At 35.6% G+C, this 21,184-nt stretch overlaps 3 protein-coding genes and 1 non-coding gene across 7 annotated transcripts; all 4 read right to left on the reverse strand.

Annotated features, from left to right (window-relative positions):
- Window positions 1-919: 919 nt before the first annotated feature.
- On the reverse strand, window positions 920-2,072 carry LOC129900673 (photosystem I subunit O). Its single transcript, XM_055975688.1, has 4 exons — window positions 1,910-2,072; window positions 1,454-1,526; window positions 1,168-1,347; window positions 920-1,082 (listed from the first exon to the last, which is right to left on the reverse strand). Exons 1-4 carry the CDS (start codon window positions 1,995-1,997, stop codon window positions 986-988), a joined length of 438 nt encoding a protein of 145 aa, XP_055831663.1. The 5' UTR covers window positions 1,998-2,072; the 3' UTR covers window positions 920-985.
- A 682-nt stretch (window positions 2,073-2,754) lies between these two features.
- Window positions 2,755-2,871, reverse strand: LOC129901903 (U5 spliceosomal RNA). Its single transcript, XR_008769989.1, has one exon. It is a non-coding gene; the product is annotated as a U5 spliceosomal RNA (small nuclear RNA).
- Window positions 2,872-3,681: 810 nt separating this feature from the next.
- LOC129899381 (mRNA-decapping enzyme-like protein) lies at window positions 3,682-12,121 on the reverse strand. Of its 2 annotated transcripts, none has more exons than XM_055974330.1 (8): window positions 11,809-12,121; window positions 11,673-11,713; window positions 11,224-11,273; window positions 9,225-9,369; window positions 8,471-8,527; window positions 7,626-7,752; window positions 6,582-7,055; window positions 3,682-4,053 (listed from the first exon to the last, which is right to left on the reverse strand). In XM_055974330.1, exons 1-8 carry the CDS (start codon window positions 12,118-12,120, stop codon window positions 3,997-3,999), a joined length of 1,263 nt encoding a protein of 420 aa, XP_055830305.1. In that variant the 5' UTR covers window position 12,121; the 3' UTR covers window positions 3,682-3,996. The 2 variants fall into 2 exon arrangements, with proteins under 2 accessions (XP_055830305.1, XP_055830304.1); XM_055974329.1 differs by having other exon boundaries at window positions 11,224-11,285.
- Window positions 12,122-12,764: 643 nt separating this feature from the next.
- On the reverse strand, window positions 12,765-21,184 carry LOC129898959 (OVARIAN TUMOR DOMAIN-containing deubiquitinating enzyme 6-like). Of its 3 annotated transcripts, none has more exons than XM_055973685.1 (9): window positions 21,034-21,184; window positions 19,570-20,546; window positions 19,111-19,272; window positions 15,062-15,139; window positions 14,200-14,278; window positions 13,932-14,077; window positions 13,594-13,659; window positions 13,323-13,500; window positions 12,765-13,239 (listed from the first exon to the last, which is right to left on the reverse strand). In XM_055973685.1, exons 2-9 carry the CDS (start codon window positions 20,251-20,253, stop codon window positions 13,022-13,024), a joined length of 1,611 nt encoding a protein of 536 aa, XP_055829660.1. In that variant the 5' UTR covers window positions 20,254-20,546; window positions 21,034-21,184; the 3' UTR covers window positions 12,765-13,021. The 3 variants fall into 3 exon arrangements, with proteins under 3 accessions (XP_055829660.1, XP_055829658.1, XP_055829659.1); XM_055973683.1 differs by having other exon boundaries at window positions 20,988-21,184; XM_055973684.1 differs by having other exon boundaries at window positions 19,570-20,579; window positions 20,988-21,184.

Genomic DNA, 21,184 nt, shown 5'->3' on the forward strand with positions numbered 1-21,184 from the left:
CGTAGTCAGCCTCTGTTTTGGACAGTTGCTTAAAAAGTTATTTTGATTTAAATACTTAAAATAAATCCATTCAAAAAAATTGACTATAAGATTACAAAGAAAATATATACCTTCATTCATGTAGTTTAACTGATGAATTCATGGGCGGATTTATGTAGTTCGATAAGAAATTACATTATATATATAAGGTATTTTTTTAAAAAAATTATGTCAATATGTTAATTTTGAACCTATGAAATATAAGATTAGATGTTGACTTAGTGGTTGAAGGGCTCAAAACTAACCTTGAGATTCTAAAATCAAATCTTAAGCTTTAATTATTTTTTTCCGAATCCTCTTAATAAAAATCTTGAATCCGACACTGTTGATGATACGAAATACGATAGCCATGAATAGTTACATATATAATTTGACCATCAATTGAAGGCTATTTTTGTAATTAGACAGTTACATATATAATTTGACCATCAATTGAAGATTATATATGTAATTGGCGGGTATATCTTTAATTTAATTTGGTCATTTTTGTAATATGTGACTACTTAGTTCCTTAATAACTTAGGGCTATTTCGGTTGCTGGTTAGTCATTCTATTTCAGGGTTGACTACATATTAATGAATGTTGTATGCTTTGAGTTAGTTTTCTTCAAAAACTGAATTCACCATTGGCTTATTTCAATCAAAAATCTAACAAAGACATTAAATTTAAACATTCCATGCTCCCGAAGAGGAGAATGCTTTATCGCACGCTTTGTTTTTAATTGATCTTTGTCAATTGTGTATCTGAAATTCTATCTTTACCTTTAATTCATGACATTCAGATTATTTATAAATTATAATAGCATAGCACATTAATTATCGTACTTTGAGTATGATAAGCAGAAAAAGTGAAAAGGAGAAGGCATTTGTTTTCGATAAGATGCAGAAAATGAAGTAGCTTATTTATATAATTTATACAAGGAAATTTGCAGAAGAAAAATAATGTTCTACTTAGAGAAATAGTCCTCGGTCCGTCCCTTGAATCCAATTTGTCCAAAAGTCAGGCATAGGAACAACCCCAAGTGCCAGCACACCATCCATAGCCTGCACACAAATTCCAATTTAAAATTGTTAACCTTCTTCAAAATGTTAGTTTTTTTCAATCTGAATGTGTATGTAGAAAGTGTACCAGAATTGAGAAGTGAGAGCAGGTCCAGTGGGGAAATGAGAGAGTTCAGTGCCAATGCTTTCAAAGAAAAGGCCAGTAAGACTCTTCCCATTGATTACTGGAATGCTTGAAGGAGCCAACCATCCAATCAGACCAAATCCAATCACATTCAAGTCTCTCCTCAGCCAGTCCCTTTGAAAACTGAATCTCATAATAACACAACAATCATCTAATAAATTAAAACTCTTTAACACCAAAAAAATATATATAATATTTGATGGATCTTTATTTAATTTCATCATTTTACCATGTAACTCTGCCTCCTGAAGCTTTTGCTACCCTTAAAGGGTTTCTTGCACTCACGGATGATCTCACGAAGTCTATCAACACAAAATACAATAATAGCACATTATAGACCGTCTAGATGTGTACAAAAAATGATTTTAAGTTAACGATACTAGCAGTGTAAAGAAAACTTATGCTATAACCTGTGTTATCTTTTTTGTCCAAATTTATGTGATTCATGTTCTTTTGGTTTGTCTCAAAGAAGAATGATGGAGTATATTTCTATATTTATAAACAATTTAACTTTTAAACTACGTGCTTAATCAAGTACATCACATAAATAAATTGAGACCGGGGAAGTATTACTTAATTTTTCAAATCATCATATATCTGACTTGCTAGGAAGAGTTATCAATTGTTCTTAAGAATAGCAAAGGAATTTAGATCAAAATTATCATGGGTAATATAAGTGGTATACCTGAGGTGAGGCGAGGCTTTTTTGGAGAAGAAAATCCAGAAAGAGATGAGTTAGCTAAGCCTACAACACTGGAAATTGTTGCTGCCATTCTTCTTCTCTGAGAGAATAGTATTCTGTTGCTAGGAATAATAAAGAGTGTATACAAATAAGTGATGATTTCTGTGGACAGCAGAGTTATTTGGGAAATGTGTGGTGACAAGTAGGATTGTCTCTTTCATAAATTTCATAGATATGTTGTTGATCAATCCCTTATTGCCATGTGGATTTTTATAGATAAACTGGTTTGTGTTTTGGATAATGTCTTAGAGCTGGCCAATCTAAGTGGAACTCAATTACCAAGATTTGTATCTATTTTGATTTTGAACAACCTCACCATAGAGGCGAATTTCGGAATTAAATTTATCCTATGGATTCAATATTTTAAAATTTTTATTTCTTAATGTTGAATCCGCTATATATTTAAAGTTATATGTTCATGTTTACTATTTCTCATAATTTTAGTAAACTTTTAAACATAATTTTATATTCTGTATTAAAAGTTATGGGTTCAATTGAATCCGTACCTATAATGATACATCCTCCCTGCCTCTACATTTTCCCTATAATTATCAACTTTTGGTTGATTTAATACTTTTTAATGAATCAATTAGATATAGCGTTATACAACTTGGGGCTGATTTAATCCTTTTAATATACTATGAGACACAAATTCTTAATTAATAAAAAAGATCACTTTACCACCAAACAAATAGTCATAGAGTATTACTTTTCGATCAACTAAATAACAATTATTATGAGTGATAATAACTTAATCAAAAATAACGATTTTAAACTAGTATTGTTGGGGTTTTCATTGAAGAAAACCCCTTCAAAAATTGGCGTATGCCACTTTTTACAACAAGCACACGGTATTCTTTAGTAAAAGGCGAAAGAATAGTTCGCTCTGTGCTCACTGAGTGGCTGCATGGAATTTCTCTAAGGCGCACAAACTACTTATATATAGTTTCAGCTGCTCGCTTCTTCACTAAGTTGTTGATGTGGTACTTTTCCAATTCACTCTTTACAAAGTGGGCACTGTTTGTATGAGCTGTGTAAAAGTAGACCCTGAAAGTGGGTAATGATACTTTTAGGCTACTCACTGATAAAAGATTCAAATTTCTTTAAATAGTCTTTTTTGTGGTTACTGAAAGGGATATATGTAGTAAATTCCTTATTAATAATATCGTGTTCACCCATGTTGTAGGTATTCTACTATATATTTTACCAACTTTTATGTGTAATGGATTATATTACGTGTATTAAATCATAATAGTATGATAAAGACGCCTTTAAACTATTACGAGTACTTGATAGATAATCATCAATCTTGTACTTATTAGCCGACGGGAATTTGTGTTTCTTTCATGTATATATCACTTTAATTTCTCTTTAAAATGTTTAATTTGATAAAATTGAACAATTATAGCAGTAATATAATTTATAATCATGTTATGCTAATTGGTAACAAATTTAATACTACAATCTATGCACCCAAAACCAAAAAAAAAAAAGCTTTATAGATCACAAAGAACAAAAGTTTGTACCACTAGAGAACATCCGCCTTTAGTTGTCTTCACATTTTTTTCACAGAAAACTAAGCATCCATAACACTGGGTTAAGGCTGATCCTTATTCAACATTCTTTGAGTTTATACTTCATAACTAAATAAGAATATTACTCCAATATTTGTCAATCAATTCTTAAATCTTTAGTACTAAACTACTAGGCATTGATTACCATATAAACACAGTTGTTGAAAAGACTAAGGCTGACAAAATACACGGTTCGCATGATCCACGCTTTAGCGCTGTAAAGAACAAAATTGGAATGTCCAGATCATAGATTAAAAAAAACTATATATCAAAGATGTTAAACTCCAAAACCTAACGCACTGAAACAAAATATATAACTTTACATTGCGGGTCTCACACAGACACCATAAACAAAAATAACTCCCTATACACTGACCATTTGATCCTCCTTTTTTAGTCTCGGTGAAACGATATAATGAAATTTCATCAGATGATTTAGAAGAGTTCCTCCTTACATTATGAATGATGAGCATTCAGCACTGCCCGGTATACCATGTCTATGAATTGGTCATCCTGTTATGGAAATAAAAACCAGATTAGATGCACGAAGAGACCAGTAGATAACTTATCTTATCAAGGCTTGTAATTGGAACAATATGCACAAGAACAAGTGAAATGGGCCAAAAAAAAAAAAAAGAAATAACAAAAGCATTACCATCGACTCTTATGTTAATAACCCGTGAGCTTACAACACCACTATAGCTCCTTAACTACTAGAGGAGTCCCTCACTAGTTCACAATAGCTGAATTCAGAACCTTTTCATTGTTCATAAATCTCAATTTCTCTAGAGGTCCATGATAAGTATTGTTCGGTGTGGTTGTATTTAACAGCTGAGTTTTTATCCGTCTCCTGCAAAATTATGTGGTTTTGATAGAGCACCAAGAAGCTAATTTGGCATTCTTTATGAAGGCAAAAAAATCTATGGCTTCCTTCATGGTGTTTAAGGAGTAACCTGGATTGCCACTTTCGAATTGTAGAGCAGTTAGAAAGCTTTTGCTCGTTCCATTATATTGCTCTTATATTTTGGTTATGCAAGAAAGCATATAGATCTTTTTATGGGAGGATAAAGTGTTATGGTCCATTGCAAAGTCCCGCATCGGTACTAAAAAGTGCTGATCTGGGGTATTTATAGCCTTGTGCTATCTTTTGGGGTGTGGTTCTCCCTAGGTTATAACAATAGTATCAGAGCTACCCACCACCCTTCGTGCCTTGGATGGTGGAGCAAGAAAAACGGATGCGGAGTGTGGTGGTTTGTTATGGCTAGCTTTTGGGGTGCGGTTCTCCCTGGGTTATAACATAAAGACAAGTAAATAGATGATCCTTTTCTCTTCCCTTTTTCAAATCCCGAGGGCACAAAAGATCATCTTTCTTAATCTGCCTTTATGGAATATACTTGTCATCCTATTATGTTGATTCCTTCATTGTTGACACTATTATGTATGTTAACTATTTTGACCAATCCTTCCTCCTTCCCGCTTGGTATGGTTAAGGACCAAAGACAACCATATCATGCTAATGCGTAGCACCACGCCAGTAATATATTTATTTTACCAGCCACCAAGTGAATCATTTTAGACCTAGTAAATAAAGCTGCTAGTTGACCAATGATTTCATGCAGAATAAAGTTTTTACATTTTTACAGTTGAAGTTCATACAAATTTTAACATTTGTTTAAAACACTAGAATTCACAACAAAATATGCATATAATAAGGAAAATACTGAAAGGGGAATCAGGACTTTCACAAAGAAAAATTAGGTCATCAATTTTGCATTTCCTTAAAGCAAAAAACACAACCCATTGTACAGCATAAACAACTATCTTACGTTTGAACAATTCATCAATGCTTTGGAGGTATATGCAGCCATGCAGATTATTCCAGACAATATTATCCTATGTGTTAGCTACTTGCACTCTGCTTGATGTGATTAGCTTTAATCTTGTCCAATTTCGTATTACGCATATCCATCTTAACATCTACATCCTTACGACACTTACCTAGTGAAGAAGCCCAATACTTGTTCCTATATAACAGTGTATACACAAACATGCTTTTCATTTTATTAGGTATCTTCCTGAGGCATAAACCTCCTGTGCCACATCTCCTCTTCACCCATTCAATTTTAACTTTGTGCCACATCTTCATTTTTCATACCTTTCTCTTGGGAGACTGAGCCTAGGAACTGAAATTTCTACATTTAGCCAACATGATCCCCTCCAATCTCACTTTACTTTTTGTTCTTCTTGTGAAGGTCTGAGGATAAATTTTTGAACACTTATTTTCTAACTTACTTCTACTCATCACAAATCCCTTATTCTCCAGAGTGCTTCTCTATAGTATCAGGTTTGAGTTTACTCTCTAGCTAGTTTTGCCAATTAAAATATTATCAATGAATGACATGACCATAGAATCCCATCTTGCACACTGTTGGTTACCTTATCCATAACTAGGGTAAAGAAGAACAGGGTCAAGGAACATCCCTAGAGTAAGCTCACGGTTATGGTAAGCTCCATTATTCTCACACGTGTGACAGACTGACAATCATGTCATACATATCCCGTTTTTCTATGAATAAACAATTACTTGTAAGAAATAAGAAACCAAACAACAATCAAGTATTATATGTGGTGTAGTTCCAATATGCTAGTCAAATGTCCAATGCAAGAGCAACCAGATAGTAATCAGATTCACTGATGCACCACATATATGTAAAAGGTGTAGAATTCAGATATCCTAGACTGCAAAGGTAATCATGCTTCTCAGGTGCAATGGCATCCAGCCATGACTCCAGATGAAACCTCAAGTCCTTAAAGCTATTACTGTAGATTCTTTCTCACATTATATGGATTGTTCCCTACATAGCTATGCAAGGTAGAACAGTTGTTTTCCTTCAGTTTAACCTCTCAGCAGAGTGTTTTTACCTTGTTGTATCAATGTCTCATTACAACGCTAAAAGAAATTAACTGCAGATAACGAAAAGCTTAATGTCTTCAAGAGAGTTTAGCAAAGCAAGGTAACTAAGGAATCTAGGAAGACATACCTGAACAAGCATTACAAGTGCTTCCCGCACTTTATCTCGGCTACTAACAAGTACATAGTTAGGGACAGGAGCAGAAGTAGGAGTGAGAGAAGGAGGAGGAGTGGGTGGAGGAAATGGTTGAAGCAAAGGAGTTCCATAAGGGCGCTGGAGATTCCCAAGTGGCAAAAGTGGAGGAGCAGTGGGCACTGATGAAGAAATGGGAGGCATCAGCGGAGAAGAGGCAGGTGGAGGACCAAAAAAAGAAGATGGCTTCACCAGATTTGAAGACCATTTAGCACTGATGTCTGGTTCAGGTGCATCATGGAGGGGGCTCAAAAGGGAAGAAGCTGAAAGAGAAGGAGATGGAAGCAGGACCGGTGCTGAAGACGAAGGAACAGAAGCAGGAGGACGAGGAGGAGGTAGGGTAGCTGGAGATGAGTGGTATAGTTGCCCTTGAACTGCAGTACTAGAAGCATTCCCAATTGTCATAGCGTTCTGCAAAAGAAAAGCATAAATTTAGTCAAGATAAGACAACAGAGCAAAAAAAAAATCCAGCTTTTTTTTTCTTTCAAGAAGTATTTAATATGTACTTCCATGTTTTTTCCCTTAACTAACATAAATTAATCATTGGCTAGTTTTTTAATTAATGTTATTAAAGAAATTCCTGCCAACAGAGTAACCTTGGTCCATCCCTTCTTTTGTCTTGACCCTGTAAATTTCATGGCCTGAATTACTGTACCAGTACTCCTTGAGACTTTATCCAAGTAATTTAGATAGTGTTCTACCCTTGTATATTAGGGTCAAATAACTGGTAACATTTTGAACTGCACAAGAGAGACGTTTTCCACTAACATATTGAATGCATATCAAATATACCCCACTATACTTGAGGAAACTTGTTCTATACAAAAGTAAGGATCTGAACACAAATGCCTAGCAAGAGTAAATGAAGATCTTGAAAAAGCACTGCACACGGAAAATATATTCCTCTCAGTAAGACCTCTTGCACAACAGACACAGTATAATGGAAAGAAGAGCAAAGAGGAAGGGAGAAAAAAGGCATACACTGAAGAAGTTCACAAAGGAATTGTCCTCAGGGAGATGCGGAGCATTTGACGCAGTAGACGATGAAGGCTCCAGAGGACCATCAATTACAGCCATGGTTGGAACTGCTTCCAGCTCTTCAAATTCACTGTAGCAAAATGGCACATTACCAAAAGCTCATTTCAGAAACCAATTGACAGCAACTGGCATCAGTCAGGTTATGGATAACAGAAGGAAAGAGATTATTCCAGAAACAGTTTAACAATTAGTCTTAGACCTTACACTGCCTAACTTGACAAAGATTTGTTACATCTTGTGTAGAGATCACTTCTACTACTCAACAAGATTGAAATAATATCTAATATACTCCGAAGGGTGTGGCCTTGTGGTCAATGAAATGAGTTGAGAACCATGAGGTCTCAGGTTCAAACCAACCCCAGCAGAGACAAAAAGCACTAGGTGATTTCTTCCCATCCGTTCTATCCTTGGTGGATAGAGTTACCTAACACTTGATACATGTTGTTTGTGGGAGGTGGCAGGTATCCCGTGGAATTAGTGGCGAGGTGAGTGCGAGCTGGCCCGGACACCATGTTTAACAAAAAAAATAGTATCTAATATCTTGTTGACCAGATCCCTTCATCTGGATGACATCAACAATTACCTATTATGCACCATTTCAGTAAGATTTCACTAAGGGCAATGAAATACAACAATCTATACAAAGGTCAATAGATCTATAAAACATACTTGTAAAACTGTTGAAGCCATTAACACCCCTACATCTTTAACCCTTTTTCTGGGTTTGGGATGTGGGCCATGGGGAGGGGGGGGGGGTATCTAAATTTCAGTAAGCATGAATTATATACCTCTTCGTCAATGGTACTTTTGACTTGGTAGGCACCTTGGAATATGCACCGAGTATCCTGAAAAGCAGTAAACACAAAATTGATTGACAGGGTTAAAAGTAAATCATCAAAGATATGTTTGTATTCAGTGTGGTAGAAAGGTACTTCTTTTGATCCCTTTGTTTCTCATTAAGCTGGTCGAACAATTCACTAAACTAGGATCTGTTGGAAGTGCTGATTTGCATCAGTAGGCACCAACGCTACGAATTCTCACTTCCATAATCTTCACTTAATAATTCAATAAATATTACATATTACAGTTTCTTCAGAGCATCAAGAAGGCTCTAAAATATTTTAAAACTAATTTTCTGAAACTAAGCTAGGCCCAGTAGACACTAGCTTATACACCAGATTGTTTATAAGTTCTCTAACTATGTTTCCACTATATCTAAAAATCATCAACTAACAAATATTACCACATATGTATTCCCCAAATCAAATAAACAAAGGAAAACCTGCACTGAGCAAATTCAATCTTGAGAAATATGATAATGTATGAACCTCATCAAATCACAATGAAGCCAAGTATAAGAACAAGAAATAAACTGCTCTTCAAGATCAAAAGCATGAACAACTGAATCCGACAAATTTTATACTTTGTTTTTTCTAGAATTAACACCCTACATGGGAACCAAAAAGTCTACCCATGCCAAAAGGGGAAAGAGAAGGGAAGGAAAGGAATCATTTCTAGAGAGAAAAGCTGTGAAAAGATTACCTGTCAAAGAGATTTGCAACTTCTTCACATTCACGCTGATTATAAAACCATATCCCGTTAACTTCTTGGGAAGCATTTCGATACAACAAATATGGAAGCTGGATCTCATATTCAAAATCCCCCAACAGATCCTCCACCAAATTATCTGCTCACCAGAATAAGGACTTTTTAACGCACAGAAATTGAACATATGTACTCACACAGAAGGAAAACGCACAAACTCCCTATTGCAACTTTCAGTAAATATGACAATTCATATGACAAGCTTTAAACAGCAAATTTACTAAGATACATGCACCATTTCTGTAAAGTTTTTTATTTAATATTTTTTGACATGTACCTTCATAATATCTTTCATAAAAAAGGAAGTTCTTTTAATTTCATCGCCTCCTAAAAATTGCTGCCATCCCTCTATTCTACCTCCACATTCCTAAATCTCATTTCTGCATATGAATCGTACAGTTGGAACCCCAGAGTTTAAGTGCCAAGACAGAGGCACTAATGGCAGAGCCCTAAGCATTATTTCAACCTAAGTTGCTCAAACTCTTCACTTTCGGTGCCGCACCCTGTCGATACGACATGGGTGTGGGATCCATACCGGATTTGGTCAACCGATTTTGACTTTGACCAAAATCAACAGAGAAATGTTCCATTTGGAACAGATACAATGATTTTTGTAATCGAAACAAATTCTAATGTGAAATTGAAGAAAATGGAGTACCTTGTATGTAGAAATTTCTACGTTAGTCGTTTTCCTTATATCACCTTCGAGGATTCTTCTCTTGATTAATATTTTTCCACATAATACCTTGTAAGTTTTTTACATAATACCTCATAATTTAGACATAAAACTCTATTTTTAGATATTTGAATTATTTTTAGACGAATCCCCGCACCCATATCAATACCATGATCGATAACCTCAAATCTTAAAATTTAGATCATGAAGGATCCGACCTCTAGATCTGTAACCGTATCGGACATCCCTGAGTCCTGGCAACTTAGATTTCAACTAAAGCTTAGTAGCTAATCCTGTAGCCATAAATAGAAAAGGGAAAGGAGGCTTTTGGAACCATAACTCTCGTGTCTCTCAGTCACCTTGGAACAGGAAAATGTAAAAAGGATATTTGTTTTCTTTCTTTTTAAATAATTTATAACGAGTACTCAATGTTGTGAGGTCCTTCTTGTTTATTAAATGATATTGCATTAGTCGCAACTTCCATCTGTCAAAATTATATTATGCAGACAGGGTCTTAGAAATTTAAAACTAATTGATCAACATGCAGGCCAGAAATTTTATTTAGAATATGAGCAACTTCAGGTATCCAATTTTATCAAAAGAGAACTTTTTTGCCTGCTATTGGTGCGAGCAGTAAGAAGTTTTGGTCTTAAGTCAAGCCAGGGCATCATTCCATACTCGTAACACGACTAAGCACACTACAAGACGAGACAAGGTACTCCTGCACCTCGTAGAAGGCATCTGCCTTTCAAGTTCTAAGATGGCTCCTCTTATTCAATGATAATCCAACTGCATTCTTCTCTCCTTTTTATTTGATTTACATTTTGTGGATCTGTGCTGACATCCGACTAAATGAGGGAAATGTCAGTCTTCATATTAGAAGTTTAAAACTTCACATCTGAGTAAAGCAAGAGATTGGTCCAAATGCTAAGGCTGAGTTCATAAGTATCTCTACCATGGTACTTGTTTATTAAAGGATTCTTAAAAAAGAAGGAAAGTAACTCTGCTTCTGACCCAAAGTGAATGTGATCTACATCACATTGTTGTGATGCATAAAGGCTATAATCCTGATGAACAATATTACTACAATTCTGGAGTCTCCACATCAAATAGTCAATCATGTATAAGCCTCAACTTTATTAACATTTTTCAGCAGCAAAAAGGTAAGATATGTTCAAATCCAGTAAGCATAAAAGGTGTTTAAAGGCAAGCAAACAGATATTGTGTTTATAGTCATTATTCGAAAGCAGAGACACTGACCTGTATTTCTGCGGTTCATAACAATAAACTGAAATCGAGGTTGAGAACTCCTGTAAGACCCGCTAAAAAGTAATTATCACAAAAGAAAAAAGTACAGAGATCAAAATTAAAACTTAAACAAGCATTCCAGTAAAGATGAGTTTTTTAACTAGAATAACTAGGACCTCAACAAAGCTCACTGTTCTCATCAAATCCCAAGAACAAGTGAAGGAAGATATGCAAAAACATGAATCTCCTTTATGTTAGCTTCGCTTTTCTAGTCACAAAGCCGGATAAAAGAGGAAAGTTATAGTAAGTTAGCAGCCAGCATCCATATAATTTTACTATGAGGGAACGATTAAGCCCGGACACGGACAAAGGAAGAGGGTTGCAGAAACTAAAGTTGATCCAACTAGAAACTGAGATTTAGTTGATTGATAAAAAATTTAAAAATAAATAAATAAACTCACCTCTTGACAACAAATAGAGATCCTTCGATATCCTTTCGACTCTGCAGAACAATTCAATTACGAATTAAACTAACAAGAACTATGTGAATACAAAAGTATGAACCAGCAAAAAAATAAAATGGGAAAGATTTAATACCCATTGGCTATTATCAATACTGAATTCGTACAAAGTAACATGAGCAGCAGTGATGAGAATTTCTTCAATGAAAGGATCAATCCTCTGAAGAACCGTCAAGTTTAGCAGCTTCGTGCTGTTCTGGTCCAGATTCGGCATCAATTTCCCGCTCTGCGACATTATTTCACCGAATCTGAGAACGGCAAGTAGCTGTAAGCTGAGGCCCAACTTCGAGTAACACACAAACCCTAGAATTGCTCCAAATTGAACGAAAGCTTTGTTTTGCTCTATATATATCTGACCGAAGAGATGATGAACAGGGGACAGACACATCACACTTTGATTTAGTTTTCAAAATACTAAATAGTTTTCTTATTTTTATTTCTTTTTTTATATACATAAAATATATATATATATATATATTTTTACTTATATTTACAAAGTTTTACTGGCAAAAATATTTATCAAAATTTAATATTTCTCCACTAATATAATTTTAAAAATAATATTTGAAAAGATAGTGTCGCAAAAAGGTAAAGAGGTTGTTTTAGTACAACATTTATTTGGTACTGCCACATATAAATAACTTTTCATATTATTATTGTTTTAATTGTTATTTTTAATTATTTAAATATTGCAAAAAATATATTGAGACAGCTTAGCTAAAAAATATCACTTCATAGCACCAATTTATATTGCTTTATAACCATCATCATCAAAAGAATTATAACTAGAAATTAAATCTACTCGTATTCTTGGTGTATGATATTAATTTTTACATGCCACCAGACAATTCAAAAACTAAATTAAGGGATATTTTTTCTCGATGAACTACAATATACACGAGTCATTTTATGTATTTAAAAATGTCAAAAATAACCTCAAATTAATATGATTTCTAACGTGTATACGAACTACAATATAGTTGGGTCATTTCATTTATTTAGAAACGTCAAAAAGAATAAAAAATCCTCAAATTAACATGAATTACAACATGATCGTATTATTCTTGTCCAAACTTATATGGCATTATTCACATACACAAGCTATTCCATGTAACATCAGAAGGCAGGCAGCATCAAAAGTAATAGAATTCACAGTAGACTTAGAGAAACATTAGAATAATCCATATAAGATAGTCCGTACTCAAAAGACAACGAAACACAAAGCAAATGCTTAAAATACTAGAAAAACTCAAGAGGCTGTTATCCATTTAAATTTTTTCTCAGTTTCCTCATTCAGTTGCTTTTCCTTTGCGCCTGCTGCTACAGCTGGTTTCTATGAGATAACAAACCATAGAATCAACATCATCCCCAAATATACTATAAGCCTCAATCACTCGTGGATAGCTGAAACCCATCGATAGCATAACCTGGATGCAGTCGCTAAAGGTAGAATCCGACGAACTGAGCTCTCGCCCAGCTTCCTGCCGTTTCTCACTTCCTGATGACCCTGTGATTCGATATTAAAATTTCAAACCACCAAATTTACTCATCTTATATCAATAGAAGGGAAAAATGTAAGATCAAACTCACTAGTTCCTGAAGATGATGGTTCAGCACCGGATGTGGAAGATTCTCGATGACCAAGCTGTTGCCGGAACTTATTATCATGTGCAATATACTCAGCCCTAGAAGCTTCAATCACCATGTGTTCCATTTCCTTTTCAGTGAGCTCGACATCTGAGTAGAAGCGTCCTTCAGCTAGAAGCGCCTGAAATGGGACCATTTAGCCAAATAAAAAACCAACATGAAAGCTAAGTGTATGGAAATCATTCATATGAAATTGAACTTTTAGGTACTTAACGTTATCAATCTGTTGGTCCTGCTGAGCTTTAATTGCAGCTTTTACATTATCCTTGTCGACATTTTTCTGAAGGAAAAAAAAAACATATATACATTAAACTAACAGATAGGTTGGTGAAGAACACTATCATGTTTCACAGACTATTGAAATGACAGTCTAAGAAGAAATATGTAAAGAATAATTTCAACTACATAACCTAACGTACTATTGCTGTAGCAGCTAACAGATTGAAATCATATTTCTGACTACTGAAATTACGGTTTAAGGAGACTACTAACTTATCTCCTTACAGAAACAGAAAGCAGATAACATGTTTGTTTGCAGATTAAAGAGTTTACCCCTCGCAGACAGCTAAACCCAAGCCCAGCACCAACTGATAATCGGCGAGGATCAATGAGGGAGTTGTAATGATTTCCATGATGATAACTGAGACGGATAGGAGGCGTGTCTGAGTTATAACTTCCATGGAACGTGTTCATTGGTTCTGCATCAGTAAATTCCACAATTTAGTGCAAGCAGCAAACAGACACAACTCCACAAAGCTGAACATCACAATCACCAATCTTATTACAAAAAGAACAATCAAAAGTCAAAAAGAGAATTTACCAATGCTGTAAGAATATATATGGATAGGGCGATTATACATTTCAGATAATGCTTGGATTTCCACATTGTTGCCGTAGACCTACAACCAAGAAATGAAAACATAACTCCAGTTATTCCAACAAGGAATTGAACAACAAAGAAAGATAAGCACACAGATAGATAATCAATAAGCAAAACACTATCCACCAATGCGACAAATAGCTAAAGCTCAAAAAAAGAAATGGGTATTTTCAGTCCATGTGGATTCTTTAATCCAACCTTTTGAATTAAAAAAAGATGAAGTAATCTAAGAAAATCACGGAGAAACCAATATTAAATGATTTGAAACAAATCCCTGTGCAGGTAGACTAAACCATTCCTTTCTCCCTCAGAATGGGGAGAAGGGAAAAAGTAGACATTCATTCAAGGCCAAAAACACAAAACTTAACCACCTCAACCTCAAAAGAAAGAAGAAACTGAAGATAACGGGAAATACGATGCACAAGTTAATCATATGCATTATAAAGAAATTAGCAAATAACTAACAGGAGAATGTAGACGTTAAGAGGTTCAAGCAGTTCGAAAATATTCAACAAAAAACAGAAAAGAGAACACAGAGAAACCACATTTTTTTTTCAGTGGGAAATCCCTTCCATCATTTTGATCATTCACTCATGTTGGACTTCACGCAGTTTAGAAAAACACAAACTGTCTCTGATGACAATCATCTACGAAATAGCATCATCCTGGGGAATGCTCTCATGTCCAACTAACATTTATTACAGTTGTATGTAACAAGTGCTCCAATTCTACTTGCAACTGGTTAAGAAAGAAGCAACAAAACGATTCAGATAGATAATTGCTGAATAATCACATGATGTACCTTGTCTCTCCTTTTTCTCTTGCAGTAGGATGTGAATCCTTCAGTTATAAACTGAGAGAAGTGGTCTCTTTCGCGCTCCTACAACAAAGATACTAAGCATATAAATAAAGATACAGCAAAATAAGTTATTAGGTTGTATGGAAGAAACATATGAATGATTAAGATACCGATGAACCGATTTATACGTAATAAACTCCAGTTGAGCGATCAGACATGATGATAATCATAATATTCTTGTATTTTCTCCATTAAGTTGTCGGCATCAAGGGAACATGAGGATACGAGACTATGCATCAAGCATGTAAAAGGGCAGCCCGGTGCACTTAAGTAAAATTTTCGACACTGATTTGTTACATGCAAGAAGCTGACATGATGAAATGGAAACCAAATAGTAACAATATGCACATGTACCACCCACCTTCTGCATCTTCCATCACCCCTGCACCCAACGAGAAGAGGCATAGGGTGTGTTCGGGAGAAGGAAGATGTTTTTCATGGAAAATGCTTTCCAAGAAATAAGTAGGTTTGTAACTTATTTTCTTGTGTTCGGTACGGAAGAGAAAAATATTATCCTAGAAGCATTATTTTGTATACAATCTAGAAAAATACTATGGGAGATGGGGGTGGTGGTGGGGATGAGGCTACGTGGAGGGGTTATGATAAGGTGTGGACGACACAATCAATGTGAAATGTCACTTGAGGAACTTGTTTTCCCTACTTTCGTTGGGGAAGTCATTTTCCTCATTTGCAAGGAACTTGTTTTCCTAGGGAAAATGTTCTCCACTAACATGGAAAATTGGACCTCCGTACAAAACACACCAATAATAACCTTAACTCAGAAACTGTTTTAGCCTCTTTATTTTCTTAGCACTAAACTATAATATCTTTTTTTTAATTTAACCCCATTTGGCTAGGTGAGGTTTCGTACCTAAAATAATTGTAGAAAGGGACCCTCAACTTCCAACGCTATATGGACTGTGGATTTCTTTCCACTAGAGTAGACCATTAAAATAAAGGAAATGGTTACATATTACTTAACATACCACCAAAAGAAATAGGAAGAAAAAGCAAACATAAAGTCTGGCGCAAAGCTTAGAATGTTTCCCTCTTAGAAGTAACCACCAGAATAGTAACCCCAAAAAGAAAAACCTAAAGCTCATCCTCGACCCTTGCTTCAGGAAAAATCGTACTCAGGTCGCTCAAAGGATAGGTATAGGGGGGTTATTTGAATGACAAAAGAAAGCTAATTGATCCAGGTAGCAGATAAAAAGAAGCTGGGGAACAAAGCATAAGAACCATCATTGAGAACAAGCCCGTCAAAGAATTCTGGTGGTGAATAATAAACTAGCAGCAACCTCTAAAATGCTACATCAAAATGCTAGTTGTCCCTTTTTCTTGGGATAAATGTTTCTTTGCATTCTAATCAGTCAATTAATCAATCAACCAAGCCCATCTCAATTCTATGTGCCGGCTATATGAAATCTCTGTGTTCATTTTGCTCTATTCAGGAGGCCATGTGATCCAATTTTACGCTAAACTTGAATACTGATGTAGCACGTGCCTAGTTCAACACGCCCAACAGATTTAATGTTTAAAGAATACACCAAAAACTAATTTTTAGACTGGCGGCCAACCTACTATAACCTCCTCTAGGTTCTACATAAGAATTTTCTGATCTAGATGGTTTTGTCAAATTTACTCGACACATCAAATATTTTATCACGGATTACAATTACTAACTTAAATGTTATTGAATTATTAACTAATGTTTCAATATTCTCTTTACAGAATAGACATAAGCATCATTCATACTCACTCTCTCCTGATATCTGAAAGAAAAACCTCTCTTAAATGTATAGGGAGTAAGTGACCTATGCTCATCATTTATTTGATGATGAGCCTTTTGTGAATACATAGTTAACTTTATCTCAAAAAAAATGTACACTGAGAGGTTATAGATGGGAAGATGGAAATTTCATGTGTAAACCTATTAATTTATTTATTTTTATCAGGAGAATAAATATTACGTATGTCTATACTTATTTATGAAATGTTCTCACCAAAACTGCAACACAGCTCTGTGCTAGTGCAGGCGCTTGGAAGGACTTGAACAGTTACAGGACTCAATGGCGGATCTAGAGGACAAGCTATGGGTTCACCGGTACCTAGAAGCTTTTGCCCGGACCTAGTATGTGTAGTAAGAAACATACTAAATATCTATGAATATTTAATTGTAAACTCAGTTATTATTATATATTATAACTTGATATCTCGATTGGAACCATAAACATCAAACCCTGGATTGATCCGCCTCTGACAGGACTCTAGTCTCAACTCCCAAAAAAAATTATTTTTTGATGAAAGTAAGGTGTTTCACTACTGGCATTAAGTAGATGCAAAGAGTACAAAAGTAGGAGTGTTAGCTCCATTACATTACATTTTCCAGAACTGTACATGAGATTTTCACCTCATACGGTTCCTCCCTTATGTGCATAATGAGAATAATACATAGAATCAAAAAAGATTCAACGATGAAAATATTCTCATTATGAACTCAGCAGGGCTAGTGTTTTTACAAGAAATCTCTAGCCAACCTTCGTACAAGAGATTCTTTCTTAACATCAAGCCTATTGGGACTAGATAGAAATGATAAGATAACTCCAGCAATTTCCTTGTTTTTAACGCCTCCTAATTTCCAAGGAAAGGCTTTTTGCTCACCCCACGAAAGGCGCATGGGTTGACTGCACATCTACGATATAGATGTCTTGCCAGCAGAAAGAAATCCAAAGTCCCTATCATCCGCCCAATGCAACCTCTCGAGATTGGTTCTTCCAAAGTTTGTGAATTCGCTTTGGAGATTGAGCAAGTGTCATCAGTCTAGGACGCGGCGTTCGGGTGATGTCTACCCGAATCCCTAATTGTCTTCTGTTGTTAGCTTATCGATAATTCCCCAAACTAGACATGCTTAATCTATAACCGAACATGGCTTTTTCTATAGAACATATTGACTACAAATTGAACTAAAGAAAGAATGTTGGCTTGTCGACAACGTGAAGACTGCAATCTCGACTTAGAATAATCAAACGCCCCGACACTGGTAACATTCGAGATTATGCAAGATTATACACAAAAGATCCTTTTTTGGCTCTCTCTTTAGCCCTATGTCTCTTATCCCTAGGAGGTCTTCCTCCACTAGCAGTTTTTTTTGGAAAATTGGCATGATGACTTGACGTCATTCTCACCTTCCTCCGGCTTATCACCGGCAGTCTGTTCAGGATTCCAAACTCAATGATGACAACTAAACACGAGGATTGCGCTCATTGCGGGACTTAACTCAACACCTTACCGCACGAGCTGACGACAGCCAAGTCTGAAAGTATGAATCATAGTTCAAATATTTCTTAATCTATTTCGTGTTCCAAATATTCGAATAAATTTCTGACGAAGGGATGTTATGCTTGAACCAGGGAGCTAACCAAAAGACCGAAAAATAAATACACTATTAAAAATATTAGGCACGAACCATATAATGACAAATTTTGTAACATCAGTCAAGGGAAAAATGTTAGTTCAATTCAGATATAAAAGATATGCAACAAAGGACATCTCAGCATGCCAAGAACCTACTACCTATAGACATATAAGAAACCACTTTGGCTCTCAAATTAACAGTTCCGTATTTGATTCCAAGGTAGATGCTTAGGAACTAGACCAACCAATTTCCAGTATCTACATGACTACATCCGCAGCTAGCATAATGTACTCTACATTTATTCTGTCAGTGCACTCTTTCTATTCTCAATTGTACCAGGCCACTGTCACCCACAATTTACAATTAAAAAATCAACAAGGAGAGAACCATTAAAACTGGTGTCCCTCTAATGTAAAACCGAGATGATAGCTTCAACTCCCATCTAATAGCATGTTAAAAGAACACATTTCCAAATGAAACCAAAATCAAGTGAATAAAATTTCTCAACCTACCAAAGAAGAAAAGAAAGTCGACAAATAAAATTGCATTTATACAGAGTGTTTCGTACAAAAATTACCATGTAATCGATGCACATCTGCCTGACCAAATCATAAGCTTCAGAATCACCATATACTTGGTCAGCAACTGCACGGAAGAGGCAGTTCCCATCTTCACGCATTTTCTTAACTTCTAAGCCTTTGGCTCTTCTTATATCAATTTCAAACTGATGCTCTCTCTCCTGAAACAATATGAAAGTTCTCAAGTTCTCAAATTTCAGATATACGCAACAGTGTCTGATAGTAGGATAACTGTAGCTTGTAAATTAATAATATATCATCCTTTACTCATGAGCAGAATGACCATTCCAACAGTAACTAACTGTGATGCATAATTTAGTGCAGGGGGAATGGTGTTGCTGATAAAATGTGCTTAAGAAATAAACCAATAATCAATTCTATTCCTATAACGGATAAGAGGAGCATAAACTGAAGCTGAAACCTTCATCAGTTTCTAGTAGATAAATTTTTGGACTTACCACATCATTGCGTGAGGATCCAAAGTTGGGATTCTGCTCATCTGCGCTATTATAACCTTCACTTTCACAGTGTGACCGTGGAGAGGATGGCCTAGATCCAGTAGGTGAAGTCCTAGTTGACACATTGGTCTGCCCAACAAATTCCCTAGATGATCCTATCCGTACTGCATTTGAACTACCTAATGAAAATTTCCTTGGGCTAGGGTTTAGTGAAGCAGGTTTAGGAGGTGGGATAGGAGGTGGAGGAGGAGGTGGACAAGAACTACCTTTAGCCCCCGCCAAAGAAGTACCCTCATTTTCCGCTACCTCAACTCTTAAACCACAAGATCCTTTTACGGAGTCCCCACAGACAAAAGCACCATCACTTACCTTCTCATTGTCAACAATCTTTTCTTCAGGGAGGCTTTGGTCACAGCCAAAGCTTTCTACTGAAGCTTCATCATCACCACCTTTGTGATTGAAGGAACCAACTGAAAACTCATCCAAGACAATCGATTCTGAAAGTTCTCCCAACAACTCATCATCTTTCAGAGTTGATGGCACTTGACTAGTGCTAGAAACCTGTGGCTGTGATGAAGCTGAAGAAGAAGCAGATGATCCAGGGAGTGAAACTGACGACCTGTTCTGGTTTGTCGACGATGATGAAGACCCGGTAGAACCCCTCTGAACAAGTATCCGTGTCATTTTTGCTGCCCTTCTTCAACTAGAGACCCACAGAACAGTCACTCTGCCTTTACCCAAATTAGAGAAATACTTTCAATTTATCTCGCTTCCTGGCCTTTGGGGCAGTCACACCAATACCTTTGCTGAATGATTTCTTGCAGCAGCTTACTTCCCTTTGATCCTCGCGAACTACTTTCTGCATTCCCCTAAAAATTCTCATGAGAACCTCACTTCCAAAAATCTTTTATGAAACAACAAGGCCTGTTCTCTTTATGGTCCTTGTAATTTCCCAAAAGTAAGCCACGAGCTTAAAGCTGCAATTAAGACCGTCTGATCATCACAAAATACTGCTAGACAAAAGATAGTTGGTACAAAGTAATGTTACTCCATCACTTACACCAAGATAACATCAAAATCAATCAACTTTAACCATTCTTCTCTATGGACCCAACTCATTTCAAAGCTAAACAACTTTGTTAGGGATGCTACAATTTTATTAACACCTAAAATTTATACCACATACAAGTCTTCAACCCAACTAAAACACTGGTGGCATTTAAATAGAATACACTAAAAATATGAGAAAGAAAAGCCCAAAAACATGAAAATAAATTCAATACCCAAGTATATCAAATTAGATAATTAATATCTTACAAGAGATGATCAAAACATAATTTTTATAAATGAATCTTAAGTTACAACCACAATCGATAAAGATGAAAACGGATTTTAACAGAGATGGGGCAAGAACTTACAAATTGAAAACCCTAGAGTTGAGTCAAGGCGAATTAGGTAACTCACTTGATTATGGGAAACCGAATTGAAACAGGAATTTCGAGTGGTTAGGGTTTAGTATGTAATCTGTGAAGCGGATAAAGGAAAAAGAGGATGAGATTATTAGCTTCTAGGCGAAGGAAGAGAGTGTGAATATTAAGAAGAAATAACAAATCAG

Source organism: Solanum dulcamara, chromosome 8 (genome assembly GCF_947179165.1).
Source record: "Solanum dulcamara chromosome 8, daSolDulc1.2, whole genome shotgun sequence".
Lineage (NCBI taxonomy): Eukaryota > Viridiplantae > Streptophyta > Magnoliopsida > Solanales > Solanaceae > Solanum > Solanum dulcamara.